Here is a 22,901-nt window from a genome sequence, read left to right on the forward strand (position 1 = left end):
ATACAATACACTAATAGTCAAAAAATATTTTTTAATCATACCATTATTGGGGCTGAGCCCCCCTAAAATGAAAATCTTAGAATCACCCCTGCGACATTCCATTAATAAGCTCTCTACACAGCACAATGAATCTCTTATTTATATCATATCTAAAATTTGTTATAATGAGAGGATTCCCGAGCTTAGAGAACTCAGCACTTTACAAAAACTTAGCATTTTGAGTGGTCAGTGGATTCTAACTTTAACTTTTCTTGTCATTGCGTTCAAGAAACCATCAGATATGTCTGTGATTGGCTACACTGCTCAATACTGCAAATATGTTGGAGATGGCCTCCCTAGGTGGTATGTAAGTATGTCAAGTCTGTTTGAGAATCTGTGTCCTATTTGTGACAAGTATTATGCATTATTCGTCTTCAGGGGTTATAATGTGGATGATGTCAGTATGATGACTGTCTATATAAGAAAGTTTCAGCTTGAATTTGTTGAAGACAACATCAGCATACTGCAGTCTTTTCTAACTGAAGTGCTGGTAGAGGTTTGAAGTGTGAATGAAGTGAGTAATATACTGACAAATGTTTTATTCTTCAATTAATTAAGGGGAAATTTGGTGTTTTATTGATATGAATGTAAACATATTATTTTTCTTGTATTCCACAGATTCCAGAGTCATAATGGAGAACTTTTCCATCATAGTCAGTTTTGAGCTGACCCTGGATCCATTTTCCATCCCTCCAGGAGCAAAATATCCCATATTTATCTTTGGCATCTTCATCTACATGTTTGGTGCTTTTTGTAATCTGACCCTGTTGCTCCTCATTATTCTGACACAAAGTCTTCACAAGCCAATTTACGTTATTTTGTTCAGCCTCCCTCTGAATGATTTTGTGGGAATTACTTCCATGCTTCCCAAGGTTCTCTCTGACATTGTGACAGAAACCAATAATACATACTATCCCCTCTGTGTTCTCCAGGGTTTTCTGCTCCACATGTATGGAGGTGGTGTTTTGTTCATCCTGGCAGCCATGGCTTTTGATCGCTATATTGCCATTTGTATGCCATTGCGATACAATAGTCTAATGACACCCAGAGTTGTTATGGGGATTGTGGCTCTTGTATGGGGGTTTGACTTTTTATTAATTTGTACACTGTTTTCCTTGCAGGGAATGCAGTCAAGATGTAGATCCCATATTGTGAGTGTGTTTTGTGATAACCCTTCTCTTTTTAAGCTGACCTGTGGTAATACTATAGTTAACAACATTTTTGGCTTATTTACAACAGCCATTATGCAGATTATTAGTGTTTCCATTCAAGTATTTTCTTATGTGAAGATTCTGATTACCTGCTTGGTTACAAGTAGGTCTGACACAAAGAGCAAGGCCATCAACACCTGCGTTGCTCAACTGGTCATTTTCGTCATGTTTGAAATTTTTGTGACTTTCTACATCCTGTCCCACAGGTTCTCAAATGTTAATGCAAATCTGCAGAAAATTGTGGGAATGCTTATTTTTTTGGTGCCTCCTGTTATGAACCCAATTGTTTATGGACTGAACAGCCACGAAATCCGAAAACATTTCCTTAAAATCTTTCACAGAAAAATCTCTTTTTAAATGTGTTTTATTATATAAGTTTGTGCCAAGATGTCTTATAAAGCCTTCTGCTGATGTTCAAAGACAATTCCAATAAACTATTTCTAATATGTAGAGGGCAATTGCACAACTATTTTCACTTTAGGGAAAATTAATACATCACAATAATGCCAAGACCTATATTAATAAAATTATTGTTAAGCTATATAAAAAGAACAACAACAACAACAACTAATTTTGCCTTCACCAGTGTAACAATTCTTTATTTCTCAGTTATTATATAGAAAATTACAAATATTAGTTGATCATAATCAATCCACAAACTCCAGTTCTACATCTGAAACCAATTAAAGGGAACAATACCACATCAGAAAAAAAACCTTTCCAACTTTTGAGAAAATTAACAGAAGATTAAAAGCAAAGAATATTTTTATTTGCTTTGTTCCAAATGTCTTGCTTACTTGCATACTTATAATAGAGAATGCAGAAGTGCATAATGTCATTTTCAGTGTTAACTGATATCTGCTATCATGAATGGCATTTTATGACAAACATCATTAGGCAAAAGCCCTGTCATTTTATGGTAATATACAGTTTTCAGGGTCTGTGTATTCATGAAGACTATAAAACATTGAGATTTTTTTCCTGTCACTTCAGTGTGAAACAATCAGTTTTTTTTGTGTGTGAAAAAAATAAAATAAAATAAAATAGAAGGTGTAGATAATCTTTGTTCTGCCTGCTTCTGTCATTTGACATGCAAACAAAAAAGGTCAGACACATAATTTCTGTAAGTAAAATAGCAGTCTCATGCTCTGTTCTGTTTATACAGACATTATTTGATTCAGACTGGATATTTAAAATGATACAAGTTTGTCTGTTGAGTGCATGGAAAAAGATAAACACACACACACACACACACACGCATGCACGCACACACACACACACACACACACACACACACACACACACACATATTCTATATATATATAGAAGTGCTGTCAGATGATGAACATTTTTCATGCAATTTATTACATGTTTCAGTTTATTAATTTAATTAATTACAATCCATTGCAAAATAACTTTGACTATGAAAATACCCACAAAAGATTATTTATAATTTTTTCTTTTTTCTTAAATGAAAGTATCAAGTAGACATTGCAAATTGTAGCTTTAGAAATATTTTATCTGATTCAACAACAATATAAAATTATTACAGATAAATATTTAGGCTACAATTTAGGCCTAACATAAACTATGGAACATAAAAGGAGATAATTTGAGAAGTACCTGAGTGTTGTTTGTTCATACAATGAAAGGCTTTGGTAACCACAACAGCTTTTTTTTACAAAAAGTCTTCAAAATACCTTCCTTTATGTTCCACTAAAGAAAGGTCTGAAACGACATGAGGGACTTAAACGAGTAAATGATGATATAATAAGAAAAAATTGGGGTATACTATAATATACTATACATTAAAACTATACCTTTAATGTTTTTATTATTATTATTAATAATATTATTATCAGTTATACTCTAAATAATAAACTAAATCTGCTGGCAGGTGCCAGTAAATGTATTTTGTTATTCGTTCAAACGGCTGATTCAGGAAATTCAGGAAAGAGTGAATCAGAAGTTGCTGCCGACTTTATTTCAGTGTAGAGACATATTTCCAGCTGAAACGGAATATTAAATAGATGGCATGGTCTTATTTTTGCGCCCCTCCTCTCTGTCTCTCCCTCATACAAACTAACGGTTTTAGGGGCGTGGTTAAGGATATTCATCTCAAGCTGTCAAACTGACGTCATCAGAAAATGAATGCCATTTTTTTCAGTGGATTAACTTGCACTGAATAATTGTTCACATCAAGACTATCTAGTTGCGCTGGTAAAGTAAATAAGGTCAATTTTGATTTAATGTGTACTTTAAAGGTAAAATATTATTTGCAAGATTGAGCAAAAATACATAATATTGTTCTTAAAATATAACACAATATAAACTTTTTATTTACTGAACTGTTGTATAACATCACATTTAAACTTGTGATATTCAGGACAAAATCAGCACTTGTGTAATCATATACAGTATATACGTAGTATATTAGCGACTGTTTCTATGGGTTGCTGTATGTAAGCCGTCCGCCATATTGTAATGGTCAACTGGATGTCATAATATTCACTGAATATTCAAAAAATGCCACAATCCTGCACAGAAAGGGTCAATGGCTCTCTGAGAAACTTCAGTATGGTGAATGATGTCAAGTTGACCATTGCAAGATGGCGGACGCATCTATGTGCTTGGGGCTGTCGAATAGGACATCTATACATGTGTGTAATAGTCTGCTGCTCTTCTTGCTCGTGTGATATGGTATGATATAAATATGAGACAAAAAACACATACAGGGGAATTTTTGCACCAATATCTTGAATTTTAGTGCATAACTGCATTTATGGCATTATTGTCCTGCATCATATTTGGCAACTGTCTGAAATGTAAGATGACATACATGTCTGGGGGTGGGGCCATGTGTTAACTGAGTTAAAATATCTTAATCACGTTATTATAATTATTATTTTTATAACTTATTAATTAAGTTAACACATTAAACTGACAGCCCTAATATATATAGATGACTTACTATTAGAAAACAAAAAAGATTTAAACAGTGGACCTACTAAGGGCATGTTTATCATGTGCCCCTTCTTTTCTTTTTAAAGTTATTCTGATTCAAACCTTTTTAAATACAAAAACAACTTACAGTCAAGCTCGGCATCCCAAAGGTATTGTTAGTGCCATTATTCATATTGACCTCTTAACATCAACACAATTAGTGACACAATTAGTTAATTATCAAGTTGTTTATTGTATGTGACAAAACCAAATGGACGCCATTAATGAAATCCCTCCAGATCTCATCAATCAGACTGACATAGGCCTACTAAAGGTCCCAATGGACCAATAATGACATGAATGTGCAACTGTTATTATTTTTGCAATGAACTTAGAGTACCAGTGAATGTTAAGCATTGAATTACAATGTGTAAATTTAGTTCAAATGTTACCATCCAAATTCTGATCTCTTAAAATTACATGGTTAGACCTCCAAGTGAAGACAATCAAAAGCTTATGTAGACATTTTTTAGACTAAAGAGTTTTACATACTTTAAATACAGCGAATTCTACAGCGCTTTGTGCTCTGGAAACATCCACACTTCCGATTTAACCCATAAAATTAATTTTATTGGTATAAATAAATGTATTGCTATCAATTTGGTGATATTAAATAATATTTTTTTTAACTTCGATAAAACCAGTTAATTTAGGTTTTTAGGTTTACACAACACAGTTATTAAATAAAAATGGAAGATGTTTTATTAATTTTGGCTGTTCATTTACAAAACAACAGCACTTTTGGGGGCATGAAAATGGGTTTCAAAAGTTTTTGAAAATTATACCATAATCCTCTCTGTAAACTTCAAAAATGTGAATTTGTGTAAACAGTTATTTCATGCTATGTGTATCACACGTTCAGTCTATAGGCATGATGAATACTTTAAGAATAGGTATGTGCACAGGTACGTAGTGTTTCTTTAGAAAGTGACAAAGTGACAGCGTTTTTAATCATTTTAACAGATCCGTGTGAATGAGGATTATTTTTTGACAACATTGTTGTCTGTGTGTAAAACTTTTTAAAAATGCCAAAACTTTTCTGTTTTGATTACATTGCTGTAGTGTAATTTACCCTTAGTTACCATTTTTAGGTTTTAGGTTTTTTAGGTTTATGTCAGTAATGGCATACAAACCCATATTTCTTTTACTGGAGGGCCTATATTGCCCTACACCCTTGCTTTCATAGCTGCCAGCTTGTCCATTTTATTATAAATGCAGTATACTAAAGATCGCACTCTTTTCATTTCATTACAAGGACAGATCCCACTCTTTTAATTTCAAGAGAGAAAAAAAAAAGGGGCGGACTTAGCAATTTGGGGGGCCTAAGCAAATTCCAGGTTTTGGGCCCTAACACAATAAGGGTGTCAGGGTTTCAGAATTTATTGAAGCAGCCCTGGGAGCCGCCATTGGCTAGCGGACCCCCACCTGCTGTTAGCATTCCATTGACTCCCATTCATTTTGGCATCACTTTGACAGCGAATAACTTTACATCTGAGGCGTTTAAAGACACCATTTGTCCATTCATAATTTCTAAAGAAACACGGAAATGTATTAAAGACCTTGTATCTTACGTGATGGTCCCGTAGAAGCAGTTTTTGAAAAAATAGGCTAAACATTGCATCATAACCTGCGACTCTCTGTCGCAAGTTAGAGAAATTACCGAATGAACAGGAGGAGAAGCTCGCAGGCAATCTTGTACTGTCTATGAGGCTATCGTGGGGATGTGGAGGCATTAAGTCAAGGGATATAATTAATCAGAATACTTACCAAAATTTGCTCCTGTTCACGCTCGCCTTCTCTGCAAGATTCGGTGGATTATTCAGATTTCTCTTGGCACAGCGATTAGAAGACTTACAATTGTCAGACAGGTTGCTCACGTGACATCTACGTCATCAAGCTCAGTTTGAGTCTGTGCAGTATGCTCGACCCCTAGGAACTGCATGCTTCTAATTGACTCCATTTTTCTCCATTGAATCCAATGGGGTCGCTGTGTCCATTTCTTTTACTGTCTATGGAGATTACAAGGTGTGTGTGTGTGTGTGTGTGTTTGTGCGCATCCAATACCAATATGTCTTCGCTGCATTCACCTTCAGCCCTTATCACAGTGCGACAGTTCTTTTTTCTTCTAACAAAAATGAAGCGACTAACACCCATTAAAACATACTTTAAATAACAACCATTAAGCAGCCATACACAGATATTATTAAAGACGCACATCATTGTCTGAAAGCACTAAATGTCACAGAGAGAGAAACATCATGTGGAGTTATTTTGTTTTGTATTGTTAAATATAATTTTGTATTAAGTAATAATGAATCATTAGTGTATCATGAGAGTAAGAGTAAAGGAATCTGTGTTTTTTTTAAAGTAATTGATTTACTGAAGTGGCAAATTGATAATAAATGTTGTTATTTTTAATAAATAGAAAAATGACAGATTAAACATATTGCCAATAGACAATTAACTATAACATTAATACATGTTTTGTCTAAATTCTTAATGAATATTAGCTGGTTAGTTAAATTATTTGAAATGAAATAAATTTTCAGGGGGTGACTTGATGTATAACCAACCTTATTGTTGATTATAAAGGCAAAAAGAAAATTATATTTCATTGTAGATGAATATACATTTTTTTTTCTTGTTGAGCAGAGTAGGTCTGCAAATGAGCAACAGTCAGGTGAGAATAGAACGTAGACAGCCTCTCACACACAATACCACTAGTTCCCAAGATTCATTGCAGTCATTGCTTGTTTTAATTGTCTTCCAATTTCCACGTACATTTCATAAGAAAAATGAGTGGTATCATCAAAGGATAAACATGAATGTCCTAATAATGAATCAGGAAGTCTATATTGTAAAAAAAAAAAACTACATTCTCAATTTTCTAGTGACTGGTCACATCTAAATTTTCAGTTTGTTTTTTACAGTGTTGTATACGGCTCGGTGAATACTCCTACTCCCATACATGAAATACAGAGAATACAATGGAATAGTGGATTGCATTAAGGTTAGTAGTATACAATACACTAATAGTCAAAAAATATTTTTTAATCATACCCTTATTGGGGCTGAGCCCCCCTAAAATGAAAATCTTAGAATCGCCCCTGCGACATTCCATTAATAAGCTCTCTACACAGCACAATGAATCTCTTATTTACATCATATCTACAATTTGTTATAATGAGAGGATTCCCGAGCTTAGAGAACTCAGCACTTTACAAAAACTTAGCATTTTGAGTGGTCAGTGGATTCTAACTTTAACTATTCTTGTCATTGCGTTCAAGAAACCATCAGATATGTCTGTGATTGGCTACACTGCTCAATACTGCAAATATGTTGGAGATGGCCTCCCTAGGTGGTAAGTATGTCAAGTCTGTTTGAGAATCTGTGTCCTATTTGTGACAAGTATTATGCATTATTCGTCTTCAGGGGTTATAATGTAGATGATGTCAGTATGATGACTGTCTATATAAGACACTTTCAGCTTGAATTTGTTGAAGACAACATCAGCATACTGCAGTCTTTTCTAACTGAAGTGCTGGTAGAGGTTTGAAGTGTGGATGAAGTGAGTAATATGCTGACAAATGTTTTATTCTTCAATTAATTAAGGGGAAATTTGGTGTTTTATTGATATGAATGTAAACATATTATTTTTCTTGTATTCCAAAGAATCCAGAGTCATAATGGAGAACTTTTCCATCATAGTCAGTTTTGAGCTGACCCTGGATCCATTTTCCATCCCTCCAGGAGCAAAATATCCCATATTTATCTTTGGCATCTTCATCTACATGTTTGGTGCTTTTTGTAATCTGACCCTGTTGCTCCTCATTATTCTGACACAAAGTCTTCACAAGCCAATTTACGTTATTTTGTTCAGCCTCCCTCTGAATGATTTTGTGGGAATTACTTCCATGCTTCCCAAGGTTCTCTCTGACATTGTGACAGAAACCAATAATACATACTATCCCCTCTGTGTTCTCCAGGGTTTTCTGCTCCACATGTATGGAGGTGGTGTTTTGTTCATCCTGGCAGCCATGGCTTTTGATCGCTATATTGCCATTTGCATGCCTCTGCGATATAATGCTCTCATGACACCAAAATTTGTGATGGGAATTGTAGCTTTCGTATGGGGCCTTGACTTTTTTTTAATTGTTTTGCTTTTTTCTTTGCAGGGAAGGAATTATAGATGCAGATCTAACATTTTGAATGTGTTTTGTGATAACCCTTCTCTTGTTAAGCTGACCTGTGGTAATACTATAGTTAACAACATCTATGGCTTATTTACAACAGCCATTATGCAGATTATTAGTGTTTCCATTCAAGTGTTTTCCTACGTGAAGATTCTGATTACCTGCTTGGTCACGAGTAGGTCTGATGCAAAGAGTAAGGCCATCAACACCTGCATTGCTCAACTGGTCATTTTCATCATGTATGAGGTTGCTGGAAGTTTCACCATTCTGTCACACAGGTTCTCAAATGTAAACACCAATCTGCAAAAGATTATAGGAATGCTCATTTTTGTAGTGCCTCCACTTTTGAATCCAATAGTTTATGGATTGAACAGTCATGAATTAAGAAATAATCTGCTAAAAATTATACGCAGGAAAATCACTAAAATGTAAAATATTTGAAAATATCTTTTTTTTTTTAACTGTTTATGCCAAGCGTTTCCACAAAACCCTTTACATAGTAGTGTTATGATATTATAAAAGTGTAGCAGGATAAAATGACTATAGCCATTTAGGCATTTTTAAGAACAAGAAACTGCACTTAAAATAAATTTACATCGCTTAGCATACAGTTCATTTTCACACCGATATATCCATGAACAATGTATTACTCTTTTGGAGAGTCTCAGAGACATAAGGTATGAAACATATCATTGAAGATATGTTCCTGTACACTGTATTTATTTGTTGATATATTTGCATGTGTTTTGTGTGCACAGTTACTATAACATTTTCACATTTCTGAAAAGTGCATATGTTAACATGCATGGTAAAACATAATATTAAAGCTTTAAATCCAGTGGGTTTTGATTAGGTCAAAATGTTAAAACAATATGAATGATGGTTATTGTTATTTTCATATGCATCACTGGTTTCTCTGGGACAATCTTAGTCTAAAAAGTCCAAAAGAGACTGTGTTTAGATATGTTTTATTATAAAGAAATGGCTATTATTCAACCTTTTAGTGGATTCTCATTAGTTAATTGTTGGAAGAAAGGGTGCATGCCGTTTCATGCTTTGGGCCTAAATCTACTAAAAATATATTCTTAATCACTTTTAGGTATGATATCTGTATACTGTAAGCACAAATGTGAAATGTTAATGTAATTGCAATTAATCTCAAGGCATATATATGCATAATGTCTTTTATTAAATATGTATACCCAATGCTACAGGTTTTTTTTTTTTTTTGTAAGAGAAAGGCATGCTGTTTTCTGCAGTGTGCAAATACAACAGACCTACCGTACTACACACTCAAATAGTTTTTATAACATTTGTGACCAAAAAATCAGACATAAGGATAAATCTTTTAAGACTGAGATTTTTACATCAACCGAAACAATAAATAAACTTTTCATTGATGTATGGTTTGTTAGAAGGACAATATTTGGCTGAGATACAAGTATTTGAAATCTGAGGGTACAAAAAAATCTAAATATTGAGAAAATCGCATTTAAAGTTTTCCATGGCAATCCATATTACTAATCAAAAATTAAGATTTGATATATTTACAGTAGGTAATTTACAGAATATCTTTATGTAACATGATCTTTACTTAATATCCTAATGATTTTTGGCATAAAAGAAAAATCTATAATTTTGACCTGGACAAAGTATTCTTGGCTATTGCTAAAAATATACCCCAGCGACTTAAGACTGGTTTTTAGGTCCAGGGTCACATATTAACTTTGCTAACCCTATAACCCTATAGGAAGAATGAAGCTTTTTTTTCTATTTATCTTTGAATTTTTTATTTTCATTGTTGCCTGTTTCAGTTTTTTTTTTTAAACTGGAAAAAAGAAATGGCTAAAAAGAAAGAAAGAAAGAAAAAAAGTAAAAAAAAAAAAAACACTTTCCCCCTTAAATATGGGATGTGCAACATGAACGAACATATTTAAAAAACACTGTACACCTTTTGTAACCAGTCACAGAGAGAAAAAACATGTACAAACATGCATCTCATTGTTAGATGTTTGACAAATGAAAATGTGCTCAAAAATTTGCTATAAATATCCAATTTGTTTGATCTCCAATGACTGGGTTGAATAAAAGTCTGAAAAAAAATTATAATAATAAAATCTATGCTCATCTTACATTATGCAGTATGTGAAGTACTCTTCAACCCATATTGCCCAAAATCTGTAGAAATTTAGCAACTAGAATTGACTCCAAAAATCTGGGTAAAAATTATGTAGTGTATTCCAGCCTTTAGTGTTTAAAATAATGTGTGATGTGTCATTGTTTTCAATAATGTGAAACACATCTGTTCTCAAAAATGATCTAAAAAATGTGTTTCATGACTGTTAAAGGATTTCTAAGGAGTATTTTCATATAGGCTCCAATATTCTAAAGTGGCAGATTCTCATGTCTTAAATCTCAGGTCTATTTTAGACACACACATTACATCATCTGGTGTCAAAGGACCACGAACTAAACCATGATTACAAGTCCCACGACTGTTTTTTTTTTCTGCATAAAAGGTGATGATATACCATCGCCTATAGTGGTGCATAGCTAGTGTATTCAGGTCATACAACTTACAACAGTTAGTGAACTAAGGTAAGACTTATTGTGACTTAATGTAGGCAGTCAGATTTACAAACCTTGTTACATGACCACTATGTAAAATTATTTATGGTGAAAATATATTCGTTTTGTTTTCCATCAAGGTTTTTAATGGCTGGAAACCTTTCAAATCCCACTTTCACATTTAATCTTAAAATTGCAAAACTTGACATCCATCCTAAAGCAATATATCCTGTGTTCATGGCTGGAGCTCTGATCTACGTGTTCTCTCTGGTCTGTAATGGAATCATTCTTGGACTGATAATCACTCAGAGAAGCCTTCACAAGCCGATGTTCTACATCCTGTTCAGCCTTCCTCTAACTGATTTAATTGGAATCACAGTCGGTCTGCCCAGGGTGCTTGTGGACATTTTAACAGAAACAAATGATGTGTATTACCCTACGTGTGTTCTTCAGGCTTTTTTGCTACATATGTATGCATGTTCAATACCTTTTCTACTGGCAGCCATGTCAGTAGACCGGTACATAGCAATATGCAAGCCGCTCAGATATAATTCTATCATGACTCCTTGCAAAATATGTGGAATCATATCTCTGGCATGGGGTCTTGACTTCGTCTTAATACTAGTGTTGTTTTCACTTCAGTCTAGAATGGTAAAATGCAAGTCTTTCATTACCAACGTGTACTGTGACAATGCATCTTTGCTTTTGCTTTCATGTGGAGGGGATTTGACTGTGAACAACGTTTATGGTTTGTTTATAACAGCATTTATACAGATTAGCAGTATCTTAATCCAGCTATTCTCTTATACACAGATTCTCATCACATGTATAAAACAAACACACGCTGATTCAAAAGTTAAGGCTCTAAATACATGTATAGCCCAGATCGCTACTTTTTCCCTCTTTGAAATAGTTTCAACTGTTGCTACGTTATCATATCGGATCCCCAGCATCTCTTCCAATGCACAGAGGATTTGTGGTTTAATGATTTACACAGTCCTTCCAACTGTCAATCCAGTCATATATGGAATGAAAACTAAAGATATTAGAATAGCATTACTCTTGGTTTTAAAAAAGTACAAAGTTAGCCCAGAAAAAAAAAGATTTGCTGTTAAAAACGGAAAGTAATAATTATGGAATGTAAAAAAAAAAAGTTTCTTGATGTTGTATTCTGGATGGAAATTAACACAGGTTTACCTGTATGTTTCATTCTCGTTAAACCTATATCAATCATGAAAAAAAAGTGAATGAACATTTACTAAACAACTGTATCATAACAGAGTTAAAAAAAAAAGATTTTATTACATGATATGTGAGTGTAATTTCTTTGTAATTGTTGTGAAGGTATTACATTATTTTAAAAAACAGCTGTATTATCTGTGTATAATGGACTTGTTACTTTGTACTAGGCTTTTCATGTCTGTATAAATGAGCAAAAAATAAAGGAAATGAATAATTGTGGGATATTTACCAGATCTGAGGATTTGTATATTTTCACTGAATGAACAAAGTGCTTCTGATTATATAGCCTCATCTAACAGTCAAAAGATTTGCAGTTATATTACAGTTATATTTGTGTCATAAAATAAACAGAATGACATTAACAAATAGTGAAAATTAACCCTAAACCTAACAACTGTGAACAAAAATAGTATTTCCCAACAAAGACTTTTGATGTTGCTGTACAAGCATCTTTTGTTTCCACTAAACTGAAGAAACCAACTGAAGAGAATAAAAAAACAAAGGAAAGATTTTGACTTTGTCTAAAACAGTCCAAAAGTGACTGTGCTTAGATGTGTTTTATTATATAGAAATTGCTATTATTTAACCTTTTTGTGGATTCTTATTAATTGTTGGAAGAAAGGGTGCCGTTTCATGCTTTGTGCCTAAATGTACAATAAATATTGATCACTCTTAGGTATGATATCTGTATTCTGTGAGCACAAATGTCAAATGTTAATGTAACTGTAATCTCAAGGCATATATGCATAATGTCTTTTATTAAACATTTATACTCAATGCTACAGGGCTTTTTTTGTGTAAGAGAAAGACATGCTGTTTTCTGCAGTGTGCAAACACAACAGACCTACAAAATCAACATTTATGACCCTGGACCACAAAATCAGTCATAAGGGTAAATCTTTGATTTGAGATTTGTACATCATCTGAAACAATAAATACACTTTCCATTGATGTATGGTTTGTTAGAAGGACAATATTTGGATGAGATACAACTATTTGTATATCTGAAATCTAAGGGTACAATAAATAAATAAATAAATAAAATTAAAAAAATAAACTCTTTGAGAAAAATCACCTTTACATTTGTCCATAGAAATGCATATTATTAATAAAAAATAAAGTTTATATTTACAGTAGGTAACTTACAAAATATCTTTATGTAACATGATTGCTACTTTGCTTTTATTCAAACAAAGTGCATAGTCAGACAGGCAAAAGGTCGTACAACAGCAAACAGATGGGACAGAAACCTACGAGGGCAGAGCAGTGGATCACCACAGCCTAGCAGACAGGACTGAAGCCCACCAGGGTGGAGCAGAGGACCAACAAAGCAGAGCAGACAGGACAGAAGCCCACCAGGGTGGAGCAGAGGACCACCACAGCTGAGCAGATGGGACAGAAGCCCACCAGGGCAGAGCAGAGGACCACCGCAGTGGTATCAATGGCACAGGAGAGCAAGCCTGATCAGGTAGGACTGAAACCGAGAACAAACAGGTAAATGGCAGCCTTGTGGCCATGATAAGGTGGGAAGAAAGTTCCCAAACGGCCTCCATTGCCATGACAGGACGAGAGTTCACAGACGGCCCCCATAGCAGTGACAGGACGGGAGCAAAGAGTATAGAAGTAACAAGAGGCGAAACTCAATAGAACGTTCCATAGCAACAAACGCACCCATGCGCAGAGCTGCAGCTCCGCCATCTTGGACTGAACGCAACACAGCTGTCATAGAATTGAATGATACCGGTCCCATTTCAAAAGCGGTTGAGGGAATTAAATAGTAGTTTATTGTTTTTAATATCTCTATAGCAGACATCCCATGTCTCTAAAATGTGAAACACAACTTGTTCAGATTTTTTGCTTGCATTTTCTTGCAGTTATAGAGTAAAATATATTTTGTAATACATACATACATATATATATATATATATATATATATATATAGAATATAGAATATAAATAATTATATTTTTTAATTTGTACATTTTAATAAACAAACTTATATAACTTTTTTTCTGTTTCACTTTCATAATTTATTTCACTTCAACAATAACCTAGCAAATGTCTTCTTTAAAACAAGACAAACCATACAGTAAGTCTATATTCCAAAGCATTCTTGAATTACAACCATTTAAATCGCATATTTTCAGAGATATATGAACACCTGACCTGACAAATGACCGCTTTAATCAATTCATTGTTATCACTAAATTAACCCTTTAACTGTCACCCTTTTTTCGCATAAACATGAAAATCACTATCCAAACTTAAAGATCATTTCTGAGTCTTGACCCAATTTTGACCAAATACATAACGTTAGCAAACTGTTACTGCGGTCATGGGATAGCTAACGTTACAGCACCTGTACTATGCTGCCCGCAGTTGCAATCAGCTTCCAGAAGAGATCAGATGTGTTAAAACACTAGTCACATTTAAATCTAGACCCAAAACTCATCTGTTTAGCGGTGCATTTATTGAATGAGCACTGTGCAATGTCCGAATTGATTGCACTATATTTTCACTGTTTATTTTATTTTATTTTTTTATGTAAAGCACTTTGAATTACCATTGTGTACGAAATGTGCTATATAAATAAACTTGCCTCGCCTTGCCTTACAGACATAATTGTTAATGCTGCAGTGTATACGGTAGTTCTGCCAACGGTAAAGCCGTTGGTTCAGTCCAAAATGGCGGCAGCGCGATAGCAGCTGCAATGGAGTTTTGACAGGTGACTCGCCTCAGAAAGAGCAGAGTTTCAACTAGAGTTGTTCCGATTCCGATACTAGTATCGGAAATATCTCCGATACCACAACAAATTCTGGCATCGGCATCGGCGAGTACATGAACCCACCGATCTGATACCAATTTCTTAAACTAGTTATGACCGCTAGCTTTGCCTAACCGCTGCATGGTTCTTTTTCGCTGCTCAGAAAGTTGTGCTGTGTTGCCACAAGCAACCCCTGTTTAGAGCAGCGAAGAAGAAATGAAAACGCGTTAGCAGCTCTGATCTATATATGACTGGATCGCTCATCACGTTCTAAACTGCCAAAAGACAGTGAAGCCACTTCTATATTATAGATCAGTGGTTAGCAGTATGTCTCTGTAGTATTGGTAGTAAGTTACAGACTCCCGAGTATATTCGGTACCCGCATCTGCTTTCAGTCAGTCGCTTCCGTGTTAGTTAAAGCGCAGGGCTCCAGACAGTAGCCGAATATATACTAGTGTATGTGAATATTAAACTGCAAAATACTATTTAAATATTACTTCTGCAAATTCTACATCTCTGTGGGTGACGGGTGCAGATGCACGGGAGCTGGCTGTTTTGCAGTCTCTGCTGTGTGTCACTATATGAGGACTCGAACGCATTAACTGTCACTTCATGAGAATTTACCATTTCATTTGAGAAAACTGTCATATCATAAACACAGACACTCAAAGATCTTCATGGCTGCCCATTAAAATAAATGTTTGGTTTAACATGAGTAAATTGACAATATATTAAGCTACTGTTGTAGCCTACAGTAGATTTAACTATGTTTATGTAGTAATAATAAAACATCTCTATTAATAATAATAATTATGCCTAGACGGTTGCTTGTTTTTTACTTCTTTTGTTGTAAAGAGTTTATCTGATTAATATATAATTTTTTATATTAATATAATTATTTGTTGCAGTTTTTATACAGTTATATTGTAAAACTAAAATATCTTTTTTAGTTTGCGATGTTAGATTTTTGGCTGCATTTGAAGTTCTTTTTCGCTTAAGAAAATAAATAATACTGTCAAATTCATGTCAGATAATAAAAATACTGTAATGAATACAGTAGTTCATCATGTATTTGTTCATGTTTTATTACGGGATCAGTCTGAAGCCCACCATAAAATAATTCTAGCAATTTACACAGGGCTAGTAGTATATACAGCTGTATATACAGATACACACCCAGGTATCGGATCAGTACTCGGTATTTGCCGATACCCTGAGCCCAGGTATCGGAATCGGTATCGGGAAGGGAAAAAGGGAACATCTGTAGTTTCAACGCTATCCTCTGCCTCTCCCACAGTGAACGGAGAACCACACAAAAATCAAAGAATAGTCCATGAAATTTCTTAACCTGCATTTAAACTCCCCTCCAGGAAACCATGATTTTACAGGCTTGTTCAGTCCAAAATGAAAAATTTATTTTAAAAGCAACTTCATCAAAAGAAACGTGGCTAGACAACTCACAAAACTGCTGAACATAGTACTCAACTGGTAAGTCTCCTTTCCGAATATGTAGAAGCTGGTTGACTGGGTCCATTGTTGAGCTGGAGAGCCGCTGAACCCTTGATGGCTCAGTACTCTGTTACAGTCAGGGTCGTGTAGGCAAGGTCAGATCCAATTTCAGATTTGATTCAAACAAAGAGCATAGTCAGACAGGCAAAGGTCATACACCAGCAAACAGTATCCAGAGGTCAAAGCAAGAGAATAATCCAATACAGGCAATTGATAAAGGCAAGCAGCAAAAGTTAAGAGGCGAGATAAACAGGCTAGGGTCAGAACAAAAAGACAAGGAAACAATACAAGGCTAAACAATACTGAGCACCTGTATGTGAGTGAGTGCAACCTTTATAATGTTCGGGTTATTGGAAACAGGCAAGTGTGTAATCAGAGGGGATCTTGGGAAATGGAGTCCAGGGTGAATGTCTGAGTGGGGTATGGTAACCTCTGATGGTGAGCAGGAAATGGATCATGACAATCCTAATGATTTTCGGCATAAAAGAAAAATCTATTTTGACCCATACAATGTATTTTTGGCTATTGCTAAAAATATACCCCAGCAACTTTCCACATAGCAAATGTCTTCTAGCCCAGATCCAGGCCACACAATGACTTTTCTCTCGGCCCAAGTACCGCAAAGAATGATGGCCCTGAAGTGGCCCAGAACTGGATTAAAGCCTAGGGCCACACATGGGCCATATCTGGCCCGAATCTCAGCCAGTTAATCACCCTTAACTGGCCCTGAACTGGGCCAAAAGAGGTTTTTATTATTGGTATCAATTCTCAGCCTTAAGTAAACCAGAATCCCCCAAACTGTGCCACACCTGAGCTTTATATAGCCCAGACCCAACCCAGACAGCAAGCAGTTTCAGCCCAGATCCAGCCCACATCTGGCCCATATCGATTTCACACAGGCCAGATGTGGGCCGTATCTGAGCCAATACTAGACTGCTGTCTGGGAATACAGAATCATAATATTTCATATTATTGCCTTTTATATTACTATAGTCGCAATTATTTATTTTATGTATTTTGGTAAACCAGACAGCAACATAGTGTTGACCCAAATCCGTCCCATATCTGGCCTGCTTGAAATCCATGCGGGCCACATGTGGGCCAGATCTGGGACGACACTGCTTGCTGTCTGGGAATGTACATTCAAACTATACCAATAAAGTACATTAAACTGAATAGAAAATCAGACTTAAAGGTGTGCTCCGTCAAAGTGTGCATTTCGCATTCAAAACACGTATCACCGGAAATACGGCATGTCACAATTTATGACGAAACTGGCAAGAGCCAATGAGCGTTTGAAATCGCTGCCGTAAAACTTCTTAATGGCACATTTTTAAATTGTTACTATACCTACAGAGGAAGGAGATACATGTCGCTGATGAATGCGGTTTGAATTTGGATCTGTTCCTCACACAAAACATCACACAGAGGATTTAAATAAAAATAAAATACTTTCATGATAATTTTATTTAATGCTTGTGCATGACAGCATACTAATACAAATTAATTAATGGTAAACCAAATAAATATTACATGATAGTGGTTAAATGATCTCTCTCTCTCTCTGTTTTTTTTTTCATGTAAGGATTATAAGATTATTTGTAAAAAGAATAATAATATAAAATGAAATGAAATTATAATTAAGTGCAGTTTAATGCACTTGACTGATTTGCTTAATTTTGAAAAGATGTTTTATTCTGTTTTGACTTGCAATTTCAAAGACTTAATTTTAACCAGGGCCGTGCACAGACCTTTTGAGGTGCATGTGCTGAAACTGAAAAAGGGCACCCCCTCCCTTTTTTATATCAATTATATATATTCTCTTTTTTAGCTATTCAGTTTGGTTTTATAAGCTAATTTGTATTATTTGGTTAACATGATTATGAATGACATTGAGAAGGTCTCTTATTCAATACACTTTCCCTAAAATAAGCCAGCAATGAAAAAAATAAATAAAAATAGTGTGAAAAGTACAGTTGCAGTGAAAAGCATTTCTGAAGGATCACGTGACACTGAAGAGTACTGAATTGGAGTAATGATGCTGAAAATTCAGCTTTGTTCACAAAAATAAATTACATTTTAAAATATATTCAAATAGAAAACAGTTATTTAAAATTCTAAAAATATTACACAATATAACTGCTTTTGCTGTATTTTGGATCAAATAAATGAAGCCTTGGAATGAATCACGAATTACATTCTGCATGATAAAATATAAAGATTTCACAGTGATCTTCTGTAATTTTTTTGAGTTACTACTACATTACTGTAGTAAAACAATGTTTTACTACATTTTATACATGTGAGGACGAGCGGAGAGTATACCATAACATGATTAGCCTAAATGTTAATAAATTAAGTGTATCAGCAATCATAAATCAAAGAAGAAATTTCTCAGAAATATGTTATCTAGGTGACGAGGATCACGCGTCGCTTTGTGTAAGTTCCAGTACGAAACAGCGCGGGGGCGCATCTGTTATGATTTTCCGATGGTAAAAACAAATTATATGTTGTTGTATTACTTATCAATATATAGTTTTTGACCAGCGAATGTGTGCAAATGTGAAAAATTTTTTGTCCGTCATTAAAACGGCGACAGCGACTGCCGTTGCCGGTGTAGCAGTCAATCTGTTCCCCTCGGAATGTCTGTTCCCCTTTACGCAAACATACTACAATTCTTAGTTGCCGAGTTACTATACGTACGATCAGAACTAGCGTGCGCAAGAAGCGTGACTGGCTGTACGGCAAGTCAAATAATTCAAAATACAGTCCTATATCTTAAACTTGAAAATAAATTTAAGACGAGAGTTTTTTCAACTTGAAATGTAAGAAGATAAGACAAAAATAACATAACAACTGCAAGATGAATAATAATAAAAAAAGAACATAAACGGGAGTGTGATAATCATTTTACTATGCTGCAGTGTAGCAATAAATTTGTCCCTTTTTGCTTTCCTTACATCCAGGTGTGTTTGGTGTATTTGCATCCGCGGAATTTAGTCTACTTTGTGAAAATGTTTGATTAACTATTTGGTTGGGTTTATCACACGGACCTGGCAACCCGAGGGGAAACAGACATTCCGAGGGGAACAGAATCGACTGCTACACCGGCATCACATTACATTTTCATCTACAGGTTACAAACTAGTTTTTGTATCTATATAGACGGAGCTCTCAGTTTTTCCTGTGGTAAAATGCATTTGGCCAAAATCGCATTTTATTAAAGATTTAATGCTACTGTATGCACAGGCTATTTAAGTGTTGGCTATGTATTGGCTATGACTAGATGGCAAATGCTAGCCCTCTCTCTCAGGCGACGTCCCACATGTCTCAGTCAGTGAGTCAGTCAGACATCAAATAAATAAAATATGAGCCTTTATAAACAGTGTTTAGTAGTACTTATTCAAACACGGAAATTTTTTTACCCTTCGCAAAACTTTGTTCAGCTCCGCTGTTGTCTACTGTGCGGCTGCTGTGGAACTTCAGTTAATTCAATGAATATAGAGGGGGCGGAGGTATTAGCTTACTGACAGCTTGAGGATCGAATAAAATTTACACAAGCTCGTTTTAAGAACTTTCATATTGATAAATATACCAATACCATTGATTTAAAAAAAAAGAAGAAAAAAAAACACCACCAAAAAAAAGGGCACTTCGGAGTGTAAGGGCAAAAAGGACATGTGCTCTGCACAGGTTGAGCCCTAGCTGTGCACGTGCCTGAGTCAGGTGATATGTGGCACAAATGAGGCTAAGATCTGGCAGCATATTATGTGACTCATGATAAACAAGATAAATACAACATTGCATGATAATGGTTAAATGATCAGAGACATTTTAATGAAGTGTAGTATTGTTAAAATCAGGCACGTGCACAGCTAGGGCTGTACACACTCACGGTAATACAAAGACTTCTTCAGGGATTCAGAAACATATAGAGGCACTCACGATATGGTAAACACTCACATGTAGGAACAATCTCAATCTCAGTGTGGAACAATCACAATAACAAGTAGGAACAATGAACCGACAAAAGACAGAGCACACTAGGGGATCTAAATCAAGACACAACAGGTGGCACAGATACAGCAATCACGACAAGACTAGGATAACAAGGGGGGCGGGGCAAGGGAACGAGACAACACAAGCACATGGCCCAAGGACAAGGCCATGTGCTTGTACACAAAACATGGGTCTGTCATGATCCTGCCTCAAGACTAGAGAAAAGTCATGACATGAAGGCAGAATCATGACAAAAGCAGTAATATTGTGTAATATTTTTAGAATTTTAAATAACTGTTTTCTATTTGAATATATTTTAAAATGTAATTTATTTTTGTGATCAAAGCTGAATTTTCAGCATCATTACTCCAGTTCAGTACTCTTCAGTGTCACGTGATCCTCCAGAAATGCTTTTCACTGCAACTGTACTTTTTCACACTATTTTTATTTATTTTTTCATTGCTGGCTTATTTTAGGGAAAGTGTAGTGAATAAGAGACCTTCTCAATGTCATTCATAATCATGTTAACCAAATAATACCAATAAATTAGCTTATAAAACCAAACTGAATAGCTAAAAAAGAGAATATATATAATTGATATAAAAAAGGGAGGGGGTGCCCTTTTTCAGTTTCAGCACATGCCCCTCAAAAGGTCTGTGCACGCCCTGGGTCAGTCAGGCCCTGACCTGACTGATCTGGGCTACAATCCTCCCGTCAACAATCAGCCCTCATGTTGTTTGCCGGATCCCCGCCGTGCCGTCATTGTCACACATGGCCCAGCTCTGGCTGGAGGGTACATGCCATTGCCGACATTAGGCCAGCAGTGTCAGCTTGCGCCCACATGTAGGCCAAGTCTGTTTGCAATGTGGGTTGTGGGCCAGGTTCTGTGTTTGTTTTCAATAATGTGAATCACATCTGTTCTCATAAATGATCTAAAAAAATGTGTTTCATGACTGTTAAAGGATTTAACTGTTAAAGAGTATTTTCATATAGGCTACAATATTCTAAAATGACAGATTCAGCAGACATAGTGTTAAAATGTCAAAATCTCATGTCTTAAATCTCAGGTCTATTTTAGACACAAATATTACATCATCTGGTGTCAAAGGACCACAAACTAAACCATGATTACAAGTCCCACAACTTTTTATTCTGCATAAAAGGTGATGATGTACCATAGCCTATTGTATTCAGGTCATACAACTTACAACAGTTAGTGAACTAAGGTAAGACTTATTGTGACTTAATGTAGGCAGTCAGATTTACAAACCTTGTTACATGACCACTAAAATTATCTTTGTTGAAAATATATTTGTTTTTGTTTTCCATCAAGGTTTTTAATGGCTGGAAACCTTTCAAATCCCACTTTCACATTTAATCTTAAAATAGCAAAATTTGATATCCATCCTAAAGCAATATATCCTGTGTTCATGGCTGGAGCTCTGATCTACGTGTTCTCTCTGGTCTGTAATGGAATCATTCTTGGACTGATAATCACTCAGAGAAGCCTTCACAAGCCGATGTTCTACATCCTGTTCAGCCTTCCTCTGACTGATTTAATTGGAATCACAGTCGGTCTGCCCAGGGTGCTTGTGGACATTTTAACAGAAACAAATGATGTGTATTACCCTACGTGTGTTTTTCAGGCTTTTTTGCTACATATTTATGCATGTTCAATACCTTTTCTACTGGCAGCCATGTCAGTAGACCGGTACATAGCAATATGCAAGCCGCTCAGATATAATTCTATCATGACTCCTTGCAAAATATGTGGAATCATATCTCTGGCATGGGGTCTTGACTTCGTCTTAATACTAGTGTTGTTTTCACTTCAGTCTAGAATGGTAAAATGCAAGTCTTTCATTACCAACGTGTACTGTGACAATGCATCTTTGCTTTTGCTTTCATGTGGAGGGGATTTGACTGTGAACAACATTTATGGTTTATTTATAACAGCATTTATACAGATTAGCAGTATCTTAATCCAGCTATTTTCTTATACACAGATTCTCATCACATGTATAAAACAAACACACGCTGATTCAAAAGTTAAGGCTCTAAATACATGTATAGCCCAGATCGCTACTTTTTCCCTCTTTGAAATAGTATCAACTGTTGCTCCATTATCATATCGGATCCCCAGCATCTCTTCCAATGCACAGAAGATTTGTGGTTTAATGATTTACACAGTCCTTCCGACTGTCAATCCAGTCATATATGGAATGAAAACTAAAGATATTAGAATAGCATTACTCTTGGTTTTAAAAAAGTACAAAGTTAGCCCAAGAAAAAATACATTTGTTGTTAAAAACAGAAAATAAAAATTATGGAATGTAAAAAAAAAAAGTTTCTTGATGTTGTATTTTGGATGGA

General features: G+C 35.2%; 4 protein-coding genes across 4 annotated transcripts; all 4 read left to right on the top strand.

The window, feature by feature from the left end:
* Positions 1–671: 671 nt before the first annotated feature.
* LOC113115504 (olfactory receptor 52J3-like) lies at positions 672–1,595 on the top strand (the record flags this gene model as incomplete). Its single annotated transcript, XM_026283094.1, has 1 exon — positions 672–1,595. A coding segment is annotated over exon 1 (924 nt), but the record flags the coding sequence as incomplete, so codon positions are not given.
* A 6,344-nt stretch (positions 1,596–7,939) lies between these two features.
* On the top strand, positions 7,940–8,878 carry LOC113115505 (olfactory receptor 52B2-like). The gene has a single exon (XM_026283095.1). The coding sequence runs from the start codon at positions 7,940–7,942 to the stop codon at positions 8,876–8,878; it is 939 nt and encodes a 312-aa protein (XP_026138880.1).
* Positions 8,879–11,161: 2,283 nt separating this feature from the next.
* Positions 11,162–12,142, top strand: LOC113114575 (putative gustatory receptor clone PTE01). Its single transcript, XM_026281458.1, has one exon. It carries the CDS (start codon positions 11,162–11,164, stop codon positions 12,140–12,142), a length of 981 nt encoding a protein of 326 aa, XP_026137243.1.
* Positions 12,143–21,868: 9,726 nt separating this feature from the next.
* LOC113115506 (olfactory receptor 146-like) lies at positions 21,869–22,849 on the top strand. The gene has a single exon (XM_026283096.1). The coding sequence runs from the start codon at positions 21,869–21,871 to the stop codon at positions 22,847–22,849; it is 981 nt and encodes a 326-aa protein (XP_026138881.1).
* Positions 22,850–22,901: the final 52 nt, after the last annotated feature.

The sequence above is a fragment of the Carassius auratus genome, chromosome 15, assembly GCF_003368295.1.
Source record: "Carassius auratus strain Wakin chromosome 15, ASM336829v1, whole genome shotgun sequence".
Taxonomy (NCBI): domain Eukaryota; kingdom Metazoa; phylum Chordata; class Actinopteri; order Cypriniformes; family Cyprinidae; genus Carassius; species Carassius auratus.

What these genes read in the sequence shown, in the direction of transcription:
- LOC113115505 (XM_026283095.1), top strand. Translation starts at nt 7,940, where the DNA reads ATGGAGAACTTTTCCATCATAGTCAGTTTTGAGCTGACCCTGGATCCA.
- LOC113114575 (XM_026281458.1), top strand. Translation starts at nt 11,162, where the DNA reads ATGGCTGGAAACCTTTCAAATCCCACTTTCACATTTAATCTTAAAATT.
- LOC113115506 (XM_026283096.1), top strand. Translation starts at nt 21,869, where the DNA reads ATGGCTGGAAACCTTTCAAATCCCACTTTCACATTTAATCTTAAAATA.